Source organism: Loxodonta africana, chromosome 8 (assembly GCF_030014295.1).
Source record: "Loxodonta africana isolate mLoxAfr1 chromosome 8, mLoxAfr1.hap2, whole genome shotgun sequence".
NCBI lineage: Eukaryota > Metazoa > Chordata > Mammalia > Proboscidea > Elephantidae > Loxodonta > Loxodonta africana.
In genome coordinates, this window is record NC_087349.1 from 127,216,952 (window position 1) to 127,235,532 (window position 18,581).

Sequence of the window (18,581 nt, forward strand, 5' to 3'; positions counted from 1 at the left end):
GGAAAACCCTAAGGAATCCTCCAGAAAACTACTAAAACTAATAGAAGAGTTTGGAAGAGTCTCAGGATATAAAATAAACATACAAAAATCACTTGGATTCCTCTACATCAACAAAAAGAACACCGAAGAGGAAATCACCAAATCAATACCATTCACAGTAGCCCCCAAGAAGATAAAATACTTAGGAATAAATCTTACCAAGGATGTAAAAGACCTATACAAAGAAAACTATAAAACTCTGCTACAAGAAATTCAAAAGGACATACTTAAGTGGAAAAACATACCCTGCTCATGGATAGGAAGACTTAACATAGTAAAAATGTCTATTCTACTAAAAGCCATTTATATATATAACGCAATTCCAATCCAAATACCAATGTCATACTTTAAGGGGATAGAGAAATAAATCACTAATTTCATATGGAAAGGAAAGAAGCCCCGGATAAGCAAAACAATACTGAAAAAGAAGAAGAAAGTGGGAGGCCTCACCCTACCTGATTTCGGAACCTATTATATAAAAAAAAAAAAAAAAAAAAAAAAATTTTTTATTTTTTTTTTTTTTTATTTTTTTTTTACAGTAGTCAAAACAGCCTGGTACTGGTACAACAACAGGCACATAGACCAATGGAACAGCATTGAGAATCCAGATATAAATCCATCCATGTATGAGCAGCTGATATTTGACAAAGGACCAGTGTCAGTCAATTGGGGAAATAATAGTCTTTTTAACAAATGGTGCTGGCATACCTGGATATCCATTTGCAAAAGAATGAAACAGGACCCATACCTCACACCATGCACAAAAACTAACTCCAAGTGGATCAAAGACCTAAACATAAAGACTGAAACGATAAAAATCATGGAAGAAAAAATAGGATCTACCCTAGGAGCCCTAATACAGGGCATAAACAGAATACAAAACATTACCAAAAATGATGAAGAGAAACCAGATAACTGGGAGCTCCTAAAAATCAAACACCTATGCTCATCTAAAGACTTCACCAAAAGAGTAAAAAGACCACCTACAGACTGGGAAAGAATATTCAGCTATGACATCTCAGACCAGCGCCTGATCTCTAAAATCTACATGACTCTGTCAAAACTCAACCACAAAAAGACAAACAACCCAATCAAGAAGTGGGCAAAGGATATGAACACACATTTCACTAAGGAAGATAGTCAGGCAGCCAACAGATACATGAGAAAATGCTCTCGATCATTAGCCATTAGAGAAACGCAAATTAAAACTACGATGAGATTCCATCTCACACCAACTAAAAAAAAAAAAACTAGACTGGCATTAATTCAAAAAACACAAAATAATAAATGTTGGAGAGGCTGCGGAGAGATTGGAACTCTCATACACTGCTGGTGGGATTGTAAAATGGTACAACCACTTTGGAAATCTATCTGGCGTTATCTTAAACAGTTAGAAATAGAACTACCATACAACCCAGAAATCCCACTCCTCGGAATATACCCTAAAGATACAAGAGCCTTCACACAAACAGATATATGCACACCCATGTTTATTGCAGCTCTGTTTACAATAGCAAAAAGCTGGAAGCAACCAAGATGTCCATCAACGGACGAATGGGTGAATAAATTGTGGTATATTCACACAATGGAATACTACGCATCGATAAAGAACAGTGACGAATCTCTGAAACATTTCATAACATGGAGGAATCTAGAAGGCATTATGCTGAGCGAAATGAGTCAGTTGCAAAAGGACAAATATTGTATAAGACCACTATTATAAGATCTTGAGAAATAGAAAAAACGGAGAAGAACACATACTTATGTGGTTACAAAGGGGGGAGGGAGGGAGGGTGAGGGCATTTTATTGATCAATCTGTAGATAAGAACTGCTTTAGGTGAAGGGAAAGACAACACTTAAAACAAGGAAGGTCAGCCTAATTGGACTGGATTAAAAGTAAAGAGGTTTCCGGGATAAAATGAAAGCTTCAAAGGTCAGTGAAGCAGGGGCTGGGGTCTGGGGAACTTGGTTTGAGGGGACTTCTAAGTCAATGGGCAAAACAATTCTATTATGAAAACACTCTGCATCCCACTTTGAATTGTGGCGCCTGGGGTCCTAAATGCCAACAAGCTGCCATCTAAAATACATTAATTGGTCTCAACTCACCTGGAGCAAAGGCAAAGGAAGAACACCAAGGTCACGCGACAACTAAGAACGCAAGAGACAGAAAGGGCCACATGAACCAGAGACCTACATTATCCTGAGACCAGAAGAACTAGTTGGTGCCCGGCCACAATCGATGTCTGCCCTGTCAGGGAACACAACAGACAACTCCTGAGGGAGCAGGAGACCAATGGGATGCAGACCCCAAATTCTCATTAAAAGACCACACCTAATGGTATGATTGCGACGAGAGGAATCCCAGAGACAATGCTCCCCAGAACTTCTGATGGCACAGGACAGGAACCATCCCCGAAGACAAATCATCAGGCATGAAAAGGACTGGTCAGTGGGGGGGAGAGAGATGCTGATGAAGAGTGAGCTAATTAAATCAGGTGGACACGGGAGAGTGTGTTGGCAACTCTTGACTGGAGGGGGGATGGGAAGATAGAGAGAGAGGGAAGATGGCAAAATTGGCACGAAACGAGAGACTGTAAGGGCTGACTCAATAGGGGGAGAGCAAGTGGGAGAAGGGAGTAAGATGTATGTAAACCTACATGTGACAGACTGATTGGAATGGTAAATGTTCACTTGAAGCTTAATAAAAAAAAAAAATATATATATATACCATGTTTAGACTAATCAAAAGAAGCCTGAGTTAACTATATTAACTTGAATCAAAAAACACACTTCAGAGGAAGGAAAATTATCATCGTGAAGAGGAACAGTCCATAATGATGAAGAGGCCAATTCTCCAAGACATATTAATCATTAACATTTATGAGGCAAAAACTGACAGAACTACAGTGACAGAGACAAATTCACTGTTATAGCTGGATACTTCAGCACTGCTCTATCAGTAATTAACAGATCCAGCAGGAAAAAAAATTGATAAGGAAACTATTGACTGAACAGCACCATCAAATGATTTGACCTAATTGTCACACCTAGAATATGTCATACAACAACAGCTGAATATGTGTTCATCTCAGGCTTACATAGGACCACACTGTGTCCAAAAAAAAAAAAGAAAAAAAATACACCTCAAGAATTTTTTAAAAAATCAGAATCATACAGAGTATTTTTTAGACCACATTAGAATTAAACTAGAAATCAGTAATGCAGATAGTTGGACATTTCCAAAATATTTGGATGCTATTCAACATACTCCTAAATAAAACATGAGTCAAGAAAAAAGTCTTAAGATAAATTGACATCTATTTTGAACTAACTGAAAATAAAAATACAACTTATCAATATTTGTGGGATACAACAAAAGCAATGTTTAGAGGGGAATTTACAGTACTGAATGCATATATTAGAAAAGATGAAAGATCTAAAATCAATAAGCTTCCACCTAGGATATTAGAAAAGGAGTAGCAAATTAAATTCAAAATAAGCACCATACAAATAACAAAAATTAGAGCAAAAATCAATGAAACAATGAAATTAAAAACACCAAATCAATAGAGAAAACCAATAGAATCCGAAGTTGGCTCTTTGTAATGATCAATAAAATTAATAAATTTCTAGGTAGGCTAAACAAGAAAAAAATAAAGATGACATATCCATTATTAAAAATAAAAGAAAGTCCATCATTACTGATCCTATGGGCATTGAAAGAATAATAAATATTATTACATTACTCTATGCACTCAAATTTAATATCTTTGATAAATGGACCAATTCCTTGAAAGTTACAAATATTCAAAATTCACACAAGGAGAAATATGTGGTAAGAGTTGTCCTACATCCTTAAAAATAATTGAATCAATGATTAATAACCTTCTAAAACAGAAACAGAAAGCGCCAGCCCCAGATGGTTTCCTGATGAATTCTACCTAACATTTATGGAGGGAATGATACTAACTCTGTACATTCTCTTTGAGAAAATAGAAGCAGAGGAAGCATGTCTTAACTCATTCTGGGAGGTCGTCACTATCCTGATACCAAAACCATACAAACACGTTACAAGAAAGGAAAACTCTGACCAGTATCTCTCATAAACACAGGGACAAAAATCCTCAACAAAATATTAGAAATGACATCCGACAATATATAAAAAGTGTTATACACCATGATCAAGTGAAGTTTATTCCAGGTATGCAAAGCTGGTGCAACATTAAAAAACCACATCAACAGGCTAAGGAAGAAAAATTGTATGAACATATCAATTTAGAGCTAGTTGCCATTGAGTCAATTCCAACTCATGGCAGCCCCATATGTGCAGCACAGAATTGCTCCATAGGGTTTTCAAGGCTTTGACCTTACAGAGGCAGATCACCAGGCCTGTCTTCTAAGGAGCCTCCTGGTGGGTTCCACCTGTCAATCTTTCAGCTAATAGTCAAGTGCTTAACGCTTTGCTTCATCCAGGCACTCAGAACATATCAATAGCATAGAAAGCATTTGACAAAACCCAACATGCATTCATGATAAGAAACATACCTACTAAAAACAAGGCCAACCTCTTCAACTTGATAAAGAATATGTACAAAAAAATCCTACAGCTAACATCATTCCTAATGATGACAAACTAGATATTTTCTGTCTAGTATAGGGTAAAAGACAAGGACGCCCCCTCTCACCACGACTGTTCAACATCGTGCTAGAGTTGTAGCAAATTCATCAAGAAAAGAAAATGCAAGATATACAAATGGGAAACAGAAATTCAAAACTGTCTTTTTTCTGATGACATGATTGTCTAAATTGACAAATTGCCTCAGGTGAGATGATGCAGGAAATTAAAAAAAAAAAAATCAAAAACTCCTATAACTGATAAGTGATTATTGCAAAATTGCAGTATACAAGGGTCACATACAAAAGTCAATTGCTTTTCTGCATACCAAAGAGAAAAAAAAAATTGCTCTCAAGGTGATTCCGATTCTCAGCTACCCTATAGTTCAGAGTGGAACTGGCCCAGAGGGTTTCCAAGGAGTGCCTGGTAGATTCGAACTGCTGACCTTTTGGTTAGCAGCCAAATGCTTAACCACTGAGCCACCAGAGTCCATCCTATAAACCAGCAATAAATAATTAGAATTTGAAATTAAATATTCAACACCATTTATATTAGTACGAAAAAATTAAATGTTTAGGTATTAATCTAACAAAAAATATGTATAAGATCCACATGAGGAAAACTTCAAAATTCTGATGAAAGAAATCAGCAAAGATATAAACAAATGGAGAGATAGTCCATGTTCATGGTTAAAAAAACACTCTATTATTAAGATGCCACTTCTTTCCACCACGATTCGTAGATTGAACACAATCCCAATAAAAGATGCAGCAAGTTATTTTATGGATGTTGACAAACTGATTCTAAAGTTTATATGGAAAGGCAAAAGACCCAGAATAGACAGACAATACATTACTGAAGAACAGAGACAGAGGACAGACACTACCAGACTTCAAGATTTAGTAAAAAGCTGTATCGATCAAGGTAGTATGGTATAAACCAAAAAAAACCCATTGCCTTAGACTCAATTCTGACTCATAGAGACACTATAGGGACAGAGTAGAATTTCCCCACAGGGTTTCCAAGAAGTGTCTGGGGGATCCCAGGAAGGAATGTGGACTGTGACAAGGGAATTGAGCTGTATGACATATGTATGACCCCACAGCAGTGGAGATAGCAGGGGAATGCTGTCCTAAGTAACTCTGGATATGAGTGGAGTCTAAGACTGAAGTCAAAACGAACAGCTCATAAACACTATCCAGTTGATAAAGTTGTATTTCACGGGACTATGGTTTAACAATTCTAATACCGCCATATATGTATATTGGAATTCAGAAATCAATTACATGGGTGATGTATAGTGGTAGCTAGGTTTTTCACTATCGGAGTGGAAATTTACAAATAAATAAGAGGTGAAGGCTACAATGATCCAGGTGGTAATGGATTAGAGTTGGAGACATCAGTGTGAACTCATGTTTAGCTTAATATAGATATGGATATAGATCCATACGGTGACATATAGAAATATTTATAGAAATGAATATGTACACATATATTTCTTAGCTCTGTTAGTCAAGAGGACCTAGAAGTATCAATATTGGCTTAATTATGGCAAATATATCATACTAATGTAAGATGCTAATAAGAGGGGAAACTAGGTGCAGTGTATATGGAAACTTTCTTAGTGTCATCTCAGTTTTCCTGTAAATCTAACACTTTCCTAAAAAATGTTGTTGGTTCCCTTTGAGTCGATTTTGACTCATGGTGACCTCATGGAGTTCTAAAAATAAGCCTATTAATTTTTTTTTTTAAGAATGATTTAAAAAGAACAAAAGACACACTGAAAAAAAAAAAATAGAGAGACTAAAAAGGAAGAATTCAGTCTCTCTTCAGTAGTTCAGTCTCTCTTCAGGTAGTTCAGCTATAGCCCTCCATCCTTGTAACCACTCAGCAAAGCAGTCAATCAACACCAATCCTCCTTAACAGTTAGCTCAATGGATCAGGATCATACCCCTTGGGCATTTCATGCCCTACACTGAGAACATTTATTACAGTTCCTTCCAAAATCTACACAGTTCCTTCCCTGGGAGAAGTCAGGTCTGCACAGATGTACCCACCAGCACATGCCCCCATGAAGTTTAAGTGCTAAAGACCTCCCATCAGAGCCCTTCTGGAGTCAATAACTCCTGAGAGTTGGGTCCATGTTTTATCCTCGCATGCACACAGGCGGTGAACTTTTCATGCACATATTTTGTTATGATGTACAAAAATGTACTTGAGCAGTGAATAAGGAGATGTCACAGCCCATTCACTAGCAAGCACGGCAAATTGATTTCTTTTCACACCTATGATAGGCCTGGCCAACAATGTTCACGGAGGAGACACGCATCCCCATGGGGCTTCCTGCACCCCCTTCTAGGAACGCTTCTGTCCTGAGGGTGTCATCTGTTGCCTTGCTCCTAACACATTGTTGATCATGAAAAAAACCAAACCCGTTGCTGTCGAGTTGACTCCTACCCAGAAATCAACAGAGCAGCCAAGTGAAAGGCATATGTTGGCAGTGGAGCAGCTACACTGTGGTTTTCAGGCACGTCACACACGGGCAGCTAGAGTTGGAGCTGGAGAGTGATGTTGACAGAGCTGTTAAAGGTCTTCTCTGAAACCCAATTCAGTAAAGACGGGGGGAGGGTGTTTTATACGGTTTTAAGTATCTTGTTTTTTCTGAGTTGCTCCCAGTTAACCCATGTCTGTGTAAAAAAGTTCTTTATTGCAGGTTAGAATTATGAGCCCAGAAGGTGGTAAAATTGGGTGATTATGACATACTCTAAAGAGTGATTTCATCTGGATCTTGAATGAATGTAATTAAAAGACCTTGACCATTATTAATATCTTGATAAATTTTTGCACCCTGCAACATAGCAGGAAGAACTGTAGTAACATTTGCTGTCAAGTTTTAGCACATTTCTACTAAACAAAATAATGTAGTTGGAGACTGTTCAGACAGTAGGCACAGCAACTAGGTGCCCCCTTCCCAGAGAGGAACTGAGAGCCCAGTGTTCCCGCTTGTTGGGAGAGCTCTTTGTTACTCCTGCTGTCAGGTGAGCTCCTTGACCAGCCCTTCATCAGCCCTGACAGTACTGTTTGCTATGGGTGGTAGGCCCTACCACAGATTCCATGCTTCTTGAGGGATTGATTGATATCTTTTACCTACAGTGATCAGTATAAGCTCCTGGAAAGCAAGGACGTTGTCATTTTTTGGTCATCATTATATTGCTAGTCTTTAATAAAGTTCCTGGAATTTACCAGATATTTAATATATATTCGAATACATAGGTAAATGTATGAATCTATATTGAATTAGTAAGTTAGAACTTGATATTTAAATTTAAAAAATGAGGTTTTAGAATAAAACTATTAAAATTAACTTTTGATTAATGTTACAATGAAGTAATTTCTGTGTTGCCTTCGGCAAACTCTTTGGGAACTTAAACTCACTCTCAAGACACAGTTAAAATGTCACCTACTTTGGTAGCCTTCACAGATCCCCATCAGCTTTAGTTGTCCCTTTTCCATTTTCTGATAGCATTTTGGCATAACATGTATATGTTATGGGCCCCTAGGACCCACCCACCAGTACTGCAGAAGGAAGGCCTGGCAATCTGCTTCTTAAGGTTACAGCCAAGAAAACCCTATGGAGCAATTCTACTCTGTCACTGATGGAGATGTCATGAGTTGAAATTGACTCAATGGCGACAGGTTTGTGTTTTGGTATCTAGGCTACACGAAAGTACAGGCATACACCCCTCCTCCTCCCACTACCTTGTGAGCACCCTGAGGCCCAAAATCATCTCTTCTGTTTGTATTTTAAGCTCCCTAGTTTTACAAGCGTTCGGTCAGCACTATTGCATAAAGAATGCCTCACTACCAATTAAGGCTCTGTTAGGCCTTGAATTCTTACTATTGCGGAGATTTTTTAAAATTAAAAATAGATATTTTATTTTTACTTCAATAAGGTTTTCTTATCCACAGGCCTAAAAAATTCTTGACTCAAAATTAATTCTGCCTGCCGCTTTGCTGGCCTGTCTTTTTCACCCAAAATTGCTAATCGACTTTTCTTTCTTGTTTGAAGAGGAGTCAATAGCAAAACCATTACCCTGTGATTTAATGAAAAGAGACTCTACACTTACTTAATCTAAATTTCAAAAAGGCCATGGCTGCAGATGGATGGTGAAGGGCTGAAGCCTTAGCTGACGCCGGGTTATGAGGGCAGATTTCGATCAATCATGTTAAAATCAGCCAGTGGCTGATCCATTCTTCTCCCTCTTTTCTCTTTGTAAACCTCATTGTAACTAGTCTACTTCAAGCTGTTGCTTTTTTCTTTTTTTGAATCAGAATGGCCTCTCTATATGCCTCTAGGATAGCTGCTCGGAATAAATTTTATGTCAATTTTTTTGAGTTTTGAACATTTTAAACCATGTTTTCCTTTAGCATGCAAGTATTGTTTTCCAACTCCCTTTTATTAGGCACTATCCTCCCTTTTCTAAGATGTTTATTGAAAATAAAAAAGGTGGGAAGGAGTAGGTAGATTTTGTCCTTTACTTTTCAATTACGTATACTTTCTCCTGATTTTGAGAGAGAAGAAAGGGTCACTGCTCTGTTGGTGGCTTTGCTTTTTGTCCCCTGACCCAGTGACACTCCCTTGATAAATCACTGGAGAAGGAGCCTGGACTGGAAGTGAGGATTCTAGCCTCAACTCTTCCTCACTCAGGGCACGCTGAGTGTACCTCTAAGCCACTCTCATTCTGCAGCCTCTGAGTCAAGTGCTTCCAGAACATTGTGTTGCTTCACTGTTTCACATTTTGTTAAATGACTGTGAAGTGAAACCCTTGTCATGAATATTTAATGAGTTTAAGGGAATGATAAAAAAGATAGACACAGCCAATTCATTTGTTAAACACTGCAATTTGCAAAGAATGTCAAGTAGTTAGCCTAGGCTTCCAGATAAAAAAAGGGCAAATTTGCCTGAGATTGTAAAAAAAAAAAAAAAGATTGTAAGCAGGTAGGAAACGTCCCTCTAAAGGATTGTAGTGTACCCAGATGAAGTCACCCTACCAAACCAAAAAACTAAACCCACTGGTCTCCAGTTGATTCTGACTCATAGAGACCCTATAGGTCAGAGTAGAACTGCCCCACAGGGTTTACAAGGAGCAGCTGGTGGATTTGAACTGCCAAACTTTATGATTAACAGACAAACTCTTAACCAAAAGGCCACCAGGACTCAACCTACAGGTCACACAAATAAGTGGCTTCACTGGGAAGGATGCTAATGAAACAACTATGCTGGGCATCTGTGTAACTTGAGCTTGGACTCTGAATGTCCTCAGCACTCTTGACACTTTGAGACAGGTAATTCTTTGCTATGTGGGATGTTAGCAGCATTCCTGGCCTGTTTTCACTAGATCCCTGTAGAACTTCTCCACCAAATTATGACAACCAAAGTACCCCCAAATCCATGTCAAATGTCTGTGGGAGGCAAAATTGTCCGCTATGGATATGTGTCTGCATCTCAGTGACTCCCTAGGTGTGTGATGAAGGTAACTTTCGCAAATTCAAAGCCTCATTTCCTTCTTCTGTGCATTGCGGGTGTGAATTAAGTAGTTGTTATTTGGCCTAAATGAGACAATGAAGTCACATCATTTCGCATGCCCAGTCATATTATTTGCTATTACTATTATCATTATTTCATTTATAATCTTTGTTATTATTATCGACATTGGCATTTCCTCATAACTCTTGCTAGGAGAAAAATATGTGGGCCTATGAAGGAAAAATACGTAGGCCTATGAAAGGAGCCCTGATGGTGCAGTGGTTAAGAGCTACGGCTGCTAGCCAAAAGGTTGGCAGTTCAAATTCACCAGTTGCTCTTTGGAGACCCTATGGGACAGTTCTACAGTGTCCTATAAAGTCACTACGAGTTGGAATAGACTCCACGGCAATGTTTCTTTTTTTTTTTTTTTTAATGCAGGAAAAAGGTTTTCCCAAATTTTCTTCAATGCATTTGCAGTTTAATGTGTTCCAGAAATTCTTAACCACAATATCTGATTGTTGTTTTCCCTAAGCCTACCTATGCTACCTTGCCTACGACTTCATATGTTCTTGAAATTTTCAGGTTCTTTTAAACGAATTATCAATATCTCTTCTCCACCACTATTTTCTCCTAAAACATGTGGCATGGAAAATTGCAGTCAAATGGCTATTCTGGTCTTAAAATGAAATCATCAGCAAACAGTATCAGTATGTAATTCATGAAAGAGGAATTCTGGCTAGAATATGTGGGCAGACACTAAGCTACGTTAGCAAATAAATAAATGCAAAAAAAAACAAAAACAAAAAACCACCATTTGCCCCTATTAAATTATCAAAAGAAATGTTCATAAAAACATAAAACCTTAGAGACCTACATTACCTTTTAGCAATGAAATTGATCTATAGATACCTTTGGGAAACCAACTCACCCAAGAGAGTGCGTTCATCCCATTCTGGTCCTGTCAAAGGGACCTGGCCAGGCCATCCCTTGGGCCCACACTGGCAATGTGTAAAGAACTATGGCTAGTATGTCCATGCCTCTCTGATGCACCTTGCTCTCCTTTGCCTGGGTCCTTAAATGCCTTCTTCTTGTATCTGTTCTCCACCCGGACTCCTGATTTCTGCTTGGCCTCTTAAGCTGATAATCTGTAGGACTGTGCTATCCCAGCTAACCACAACACATCTCAAAGACAAGGTGTCCCATATATGCTCTCCTCATTCAAAAATGGGAAGAATTAAAACAAGTAAACAAACAAACAAAAGCCCTCAATCCCCACATCCTATCGTGAGGCCTTTGAGGGATGACCCATTTGAGCGTTACACGTGCTGCCCCTTGCCAACATACACAATGCTGGGTAGGGGTCAGGCCGAGAGGAGGGAAGAGGGAGAGAAAAAGGAAAGAAAACCATATGTACCCAAGGTCTTTGAAGTGTTTGAACCCTCAGAGCTAGTAATTTCTTTCTCATAATTCCAGTCTTAGCATTTGCAATCAAAGCTGGGGAGGTGAAAAGCTTAACTTAGCATTGTTTATAATAGAAAATAGGAAAGAGCCCTAATGTCTACAGGGGCGGGGGGCGGGAGGATGAGTACATAGAGGTGTTGCGCCCTTGTTGATTGTTACGCAGTTATTACAGATGGCTGAATGGAGATCATAAATCAGACAGAAAATGCTACTGATCACAGATAAAAAATTAGGATACAAAACTGTCTATGTGCTCTGCCTGCAACCCTGTAAAATATGTAAGCATCAGTTGCTAAGGAATTAAAGCCCGAGATCACTGCGGCTGTTCTAGGCTGGTTTAGGGATTATACTCATTAGAAGTCATTATCAAAAGCTTTCTGTTTCTGAAAAGAACAATTCCTGCATGTTGCCATGAATAAAAGTATAACAAAACTTTGCTGAGAAGTGATTCTGATTTATGAATTCAGCAGTAAACCATCTAAGTACATCTGCTATGCATAGTATAATGGCAATTTTTTTGGGTAATGATTTCTTAGAATCACAAATGATGTATAAATTCCCATTGATTTAAGCATTTGGAGGGGCTTGAATGTGTCCTGAGTGATTGCCTATTCTACTCAAATACTGGGTTTGTACAAGGCCTTTGTTCCTTCCTTTTGTGCCTCGGGTTCTGGAAGTGCAATCTCATGTGACAGCATGGAATTGCTACCCAAGAGGAATAATTCAGCATGTATTAAACAGTATTATCTTGTCTTTAATTTAGTGTTTTCCCATATAGCTCAGAAATGATTAAAACTACTTTGTAGAGAATGTAGGAATGAGACACTGCATAAAACTTCAAGTTCTGATGTACCTTTTGTTGTAGTTGTTAGCTGCTGCCAAGCCAGGCCCCGGCTCAGGGTGACCCCATGCAAGCTAGAACAAAACACTGCCCCGTCCTGAGCTATCCCCATGACAGGCTGTGGATCAGACTATTGTGATCCACAGTGTTTTCATTGGTTGATTTTCAGATCACCAGGCTTTTCTTCCTAGGCCATCTTAGTCTGGAAGCTCGGCTGAAACCTGCATGGTAACAGCACACAAGCCTCCAGGGACAGATGGGTGGACATTGTGTATGAGGCCCACTGGCCAGGAATTGAACTCGGGTCTCCCACATGGAAGCTGAGGATTTTACCACCTTACCACCAGTGCCACCAATATACCTTTAAGGAAATTCGGTAGTATGGGGCCTGGGACCCTCTCTCTCCTCTTGGGCTTCTCTCACACCTGTTTCTTGGAGTTGCCTTCTCAGGGTCCCCTGGCTCTATTCCTTCTGTTTGTCCTAGTCTCTTGCTTTCAGCGCTTTGACTCTCTGATGAGCCTTTCTTATCCTTCAAACCCCATTTGAGTAGTTCCAGGTCTGCCCTGCCCCCACCTCCCCCAGCTGGTCTCCCCTTCTCCAGCCTCTGCTGCCAAGTCAGCCACCTCTGCCCACATACTTCTTCTGGGTATAATGTTTGCATTTATTGTTGCACTATTAATCCCTGTGGGCAGTGTCTCCCTGGGGCCTGGCGTAGTTTCTGGCTCATAAGAAGGATTTGGTTAGTGTTCACTTAACAAACAACAGAAGCTTCTATTGCTATAAAAAAAAAAAAAAAATTTTTTAAATTAATTTATATTACAAATAGTAATTGAGAACTGAGATTTAACTTTTCTCTCTCCCGTCTAAACACATGCACACACGCACACACACATCTAAAAAATACTGATAAAAATATGGACAAGTTTGAGTGCAGACCCCATCGCCCTGGACCTGGAACATTCAGGTCGGCTGTGGGAGGGGGCTTCTAGGCACGTGACTTACGTTTTGCAGCTGGACATGGCTCTTCGCCAAGGTCTCTGACTTTGCCATTGTGCCGGACACTTTGAGACTGTAGTTTTTGCCATTTTGTGTCTCTTTCAGCTGCTCTTGGATTTGTTTAGTTTGTTTCCTGTAGGATTAAATATATAAATGTATAAATATCTATGTAAATTTATCTGTATTCATCTTTTTCAAGGATCATTCATACTCAAAGCTCATATTTGACCTCTGCTAAAGCTCAAGAAACTCAGCTAGCAAGGAGAGCCTTTCACTCACTTTCATCCCAACCAGAAAATGTTTTAATTTAGAGAGAACCTGATGTTACCCATTACCATCCAGGGATTCACATTCAATGGGGTGTTCCAAAGGCATAACGTGCTGTCCTGGTCCCTATGGAGATACAGGAGGTCACTAAGTGCTAACGTGCATAGGACTGGAAGCACTGTGGAGAAGTGACTACTGGAAGAGTCTGAAGCCTGTGCCTGTGGCCACATATAACATATTTGCAAAGTTACGTTTACATTTGCTCCAATATATATAGGTTAATTGCATGGCTTGCATATACACTATGATATGTTCCCACAGTTTCTGGTTGGGAAGCCTGAGGGCTGCTCTTGGCTTTTGGGCTTCAGGTAAAGTGTCCCTGCATGTCCACTGGAACTGACTGCTGTTTGGGTCATTCAGTGACTATCCCAGAAGGATGAAGCAACCTACTGCCAGGCTGACCGTTTTCTCCCAGGCTTCACACCACTTATCTATCAGCAGAAGACTACACATAAAAATCGTCAGAAACTTTGCATAATCATCCCCTCTGAACAAGTGTCTCCCACCAAGGTCTCTCTCAAGAACAGAGCCATTAGTGGAGGATGTGTGCCAAGTCTCAGAAAAGCTGCTTACCCTGAGGTTCTCCAGGCAAGCAGCATGGGCTACCTACAAAGCATGGCTCTGAAACCAGAGAGACTGGGGTTTGAATCCCATCTGTGTCCCCAACAGTTAGTGATTTCCTAAATGTCTCTGAACCTCAGTTTCCTCATCTGTACAACGGAGCTGGTGAGAGCTACAGCCGATGGATACTGTGTCCACTAAAGTGTTATCCCCCTCCCTCTCTCAGCATGTAGTGTGCTTGACTATGTAGGAAGCCGCTGCAGAGAATTAGAACATTGGCCCAGGATAAACCGAAAGGTCCTGTGAGTCACGTCTCTCACAATGAACTACTAGTAGTTGCTGCAGGAGGCTCTGAGCATCATTAAAGAGTATCATTAGCCCTTTTGAATTTACAACACCGGTGTTATGTAGCTCTGTTTGTTTAAATATTTCGTTTATCTTTTCAATGATTTGGGAGACTTTGATCTTCAGAATTCTTAGTAGGTTTAATACAGTTGTAATAACTTATCTACTTCCTAACAGTTGATCAGTAGCCTATTGTTTAAAATAAATCTATCATGTCAGCATTTTAGGGAGTACATTACAGTCACAGAATCTTATCGTGGATTCATTCATAAAGCAAAGGGAAGATCAGGAGATTCCCGCTGAGCTGAGTAAAAATCACCACACACCACTAAAAGGCTGCTTGGCACAGAGTAAGAACTCACTCTTTTTTTAAGAATTAAAGTAGTAGGAATATTAATCATCTTCTCAGTAATTTCATAATTTAGTGTCTGGAAAATAAAAATTTCTAAAGAAATTTCTCCTAAAAATATTGACTGCATTTTGTAAACCCCTTTTGGCTTCCTTTCCTTTCTCACTCATGTCCTGACTCACTGACATTCCAGGGTAAGTGGTTTTTCCTTTGTGAGCCTGCCCCCTTCTCTCTGCTACCACTTCTCCACCACACATACACACACAACTCCTTCCCCTGGCAAACTGGATGAGAGAGGATAAGCAGCCTCTGATCTGTTAGTTCTCTTGCAAGAGGAATTTCTCTGGGAGGACCCGTGCGTGCATTGCACACTGGGACCCTACTGGACCAACCAGGTCAGTGATAAGCCAGTACAATTTATTGAGGTTTAGTTTCTCTGGCCCAATAAATAAGAAAGAAATGAGATGGAAGTTGTGGGATACCAGGCATCACAAGCTGGTTGGTGGACATTATTTGTGGTGCTGCATGTTGGGTCCCTGGGGGAGCAGATCCTGGGATAGAGATTAGCAAACATATGGATTCTTTGGGAGTGATGAGAAGAACATTTTTCCCACTGTTGTATCCTTCAGAGTTGTTGAGAGATTCAATGAACTCAGAAATTCCTCTAAATTCAAGAAGTTGCTTCCTTCACTTCAGACTTATCATTTACTCGCTTTCAAACTTCCGTCAGCTTAACACTTTGCTAAAATATTCATTCTGGGGAGGTCATGCAATGTGAAAGATGACAAGAAAATGGAGAAAGGACCTGAGTGATGATGGGAAGTAGAATATAAATGACCAAGACAATGTGGGCGTTTGGGTAGGTTCTAACTATTTTGGAGCAAAAAATTACACACCCCAGTACGCAGGATGAGGTTCAAGTGAATTTATTTGGGTACCAAAGGTAGAGAGGCCCCAGGATCCTGGAAGAATTGAGGCTTCCAAGCCGATGCAAATAAATAAATAATAAATAAATATACACATATAAACATAGTATATTATGTGTGAAAGTAGGAGGAGGTAGAGACGGAATCTGCCTATTTTGTTATCCCCAAGGTTTTGGAAGGGGAACAGAAAACCCAGGAATCAGTAAAAGGAAACTATGCTGGGGTGTTACAAAATCTGTTTTCAGCAATATGGAGCTGCTTGGTATGGGGTGTGGCATTCTTCCCAGAAAGAGAAAAACAAAGGAAGGTTATGTCTAGAAACTATACTAGCAGAAGGTACCACACTAAAGATCTCTGGTGAGAAGTATGACTCCAGTTGAAATGAGGTTTCAATTTTATTAGTTTTTAATTTACTTATGTATTTGTTTTTATTTCCCGTGTCCCAGGTTCCCTGGCAGAAAGATAGTGAGTGACATTGGGGTTAGTGTTGGCCCATTGGCCCAGACATCCGGTGATGATCTGGTGTTTAACATCCAACACCTCACAGAGCACTGGGGGAGACGGTCACCTCAGAGTCCACTTTCTGCCCTAAGAAGTGAGAGACTGGCTGCTTCCAAGACTTCATCTTCCGGGTATCCAACACTTCTCCATTCCTGTGACTACCACAATCAGGATAGCGTTTACAAAACGAAAACAACTATAAATTACACTCTGAAAATAAGTGATTAACTACTTCTTCATAGTAATTTACTTCTTGTAAAATATACTTCTTTCTCGTACACAGCACTCGCAAGAAAACCCTCCAAATGCCCTGCTGGGCGCGATTATTCCTCTGATGTGCAGTGTATTGCGCAACTTTGCAGATAACCCAGCCTCCAAGTCCCCGTGTGGAAACTCATGGGTGTTAATAAGACTTCATTGAGTATTTACTCTTGAAACATTATGCTGTGTGCTTTACAGTATTACCCCATTAAATCTTTAAAAAAACACTCAAAGTAGATACTATTTTGGCCATATTTTACCAAAAGGAAACGGAGGTCAAAAGACATGCCGTAACTTTCCTAACAAAGCACAGCAACCAAGTGGTAGATTGGAGACTAGAATCCAAGCATGGCAAAGCCATGTAAAATCTCGGCCGCTATGCTCTATGGCCTCCCTAGAGAAGGGGGGCCATTGTGGACTGCACCAGAGCGTGACATCCCCGACTTCCAGTAAGCAGTGTCACCACCTAGTGGGAGGACTATGTAAGGCAACATGGTATAGTCAAGAGAGTGGGATTGAAACTGGAACTGCAGAGATTCAAAAACGCCTTCTGCAATGTCCTACTGTGTGATTGTGACAAACTAATATCTAAAAAAAACCCTCCAATGACATCTGAAAAATCCAATAAGAATGCACAGTTTCAACAGTTGTGAGGATCGTGAGCTAATGCAGGAGGATCCCAATGCCCCTGGCGAAGAGTAAGTGCTCAACAATTACTAGGTACAACTGTTGCAGCCAGGAGGAACCTAATGATTAAATCAATCAATCAAAGAAATAGAACTAAATACGATATCCTGGTATGAGACCCTGGAACAGAAAAAGGATACTAGGTAAAAAAATAATGAAACGAAGACAATCTGAATAAAGTGTGACCTTTAATTAGTAATACTGTATCAGCACTGCTCCATTATTTGTGACAAATGTAGCATACTACTGTAAGATGTTAGCAATATGGGAAACTGGGTGTGGGATATATGGGAATTCTGTGCTATTTTTTCAATAATTCTGTAAACCTAAAACTAGCCTAAAATATTTTATTAAAACTTTTTTTATTTATCCTGTATTCATGCCCACATTTCCATTATTTTTAAATTTATAATTGCTGTTCTCTTGAAAGAGCAGCATGCATAGCCTGCAGACATGTATCATACACTGTGTCTAGACACTGATCTATTTTTGGAAGAGCAAATTAGTAGAAAAATATAGGCCCAATGAACAGTCATTGCACTTTGGCTTGGATTTAAGCCAAGCTGTAGGACCAACATCTATGCCAATATTAAACCAATGGGCTTAACATTTTCATCTGCATTTCTTCTTATAAGTGCAGGTTATGCCATTTCTATAGATAAAATACCTCAATTAAAATTTGTTTGGAAAAAATATATATACATATATATGCATAAGTATTCCCTTTATTAGTCAAAAGTAAGCACCTGTATCTGGTTTCTTCTCAAGGGAAATATAGGCATATTAGAGATGCGCATACAAATTGGTGAGCCTAGGTAGATATTTTAGATATTTCGCTAAAACCTTTATGGGAACAGTATGAAACATGTGAGCTTTTTTTCTTATGTATTTCTTTGTTTTTCCTCAGGAAATACAGATACTAGTCGGCAATTTTAAGTTTACAGCAATAACCAAACCCCTCTGTTCAGAAGACTTACATCCTCAGTGCCAGGCAGACGCTGAAATTTTATTGTAGGCAGGTAAGCAAAGGTTGGGTAAAAAGAACATAGAGTGATCACGATCAGAGAGGAATGATTACTATGCACATCAGAGATTAAACCACACACACACACACACACACAGACATTCACATGCATACACACAC

At 39.4% G+C, this 18,581-nt stretch overlaps 1 protein-coding gene across 4 annotated transcripts in view; it reads right to left on the minus strand.

Moving 5' to 3' along the window:
* The window catches only part of NRG3 (neuregulin 3), a 1,465,063-nt gene that overhangs the window by 24,309 nt on the left and 1,422,173 nt on the right, over positions 1-18,581 (minus strand). For all 4 annotated transcript variants that reach the window (XM_064290319.1, XM_064290320.1, XM_064290318.1 and 1 more), the window contains exon 6: positions 13,487-13,613. In XM_064290319.1, the coding sequence (XP_064146389.1) occupies positions 13,487-13,613 (127 nt within the window). The remainder of the gene's footprint in view (positions 1-13,486; positions 13,614-18,581) is intronic.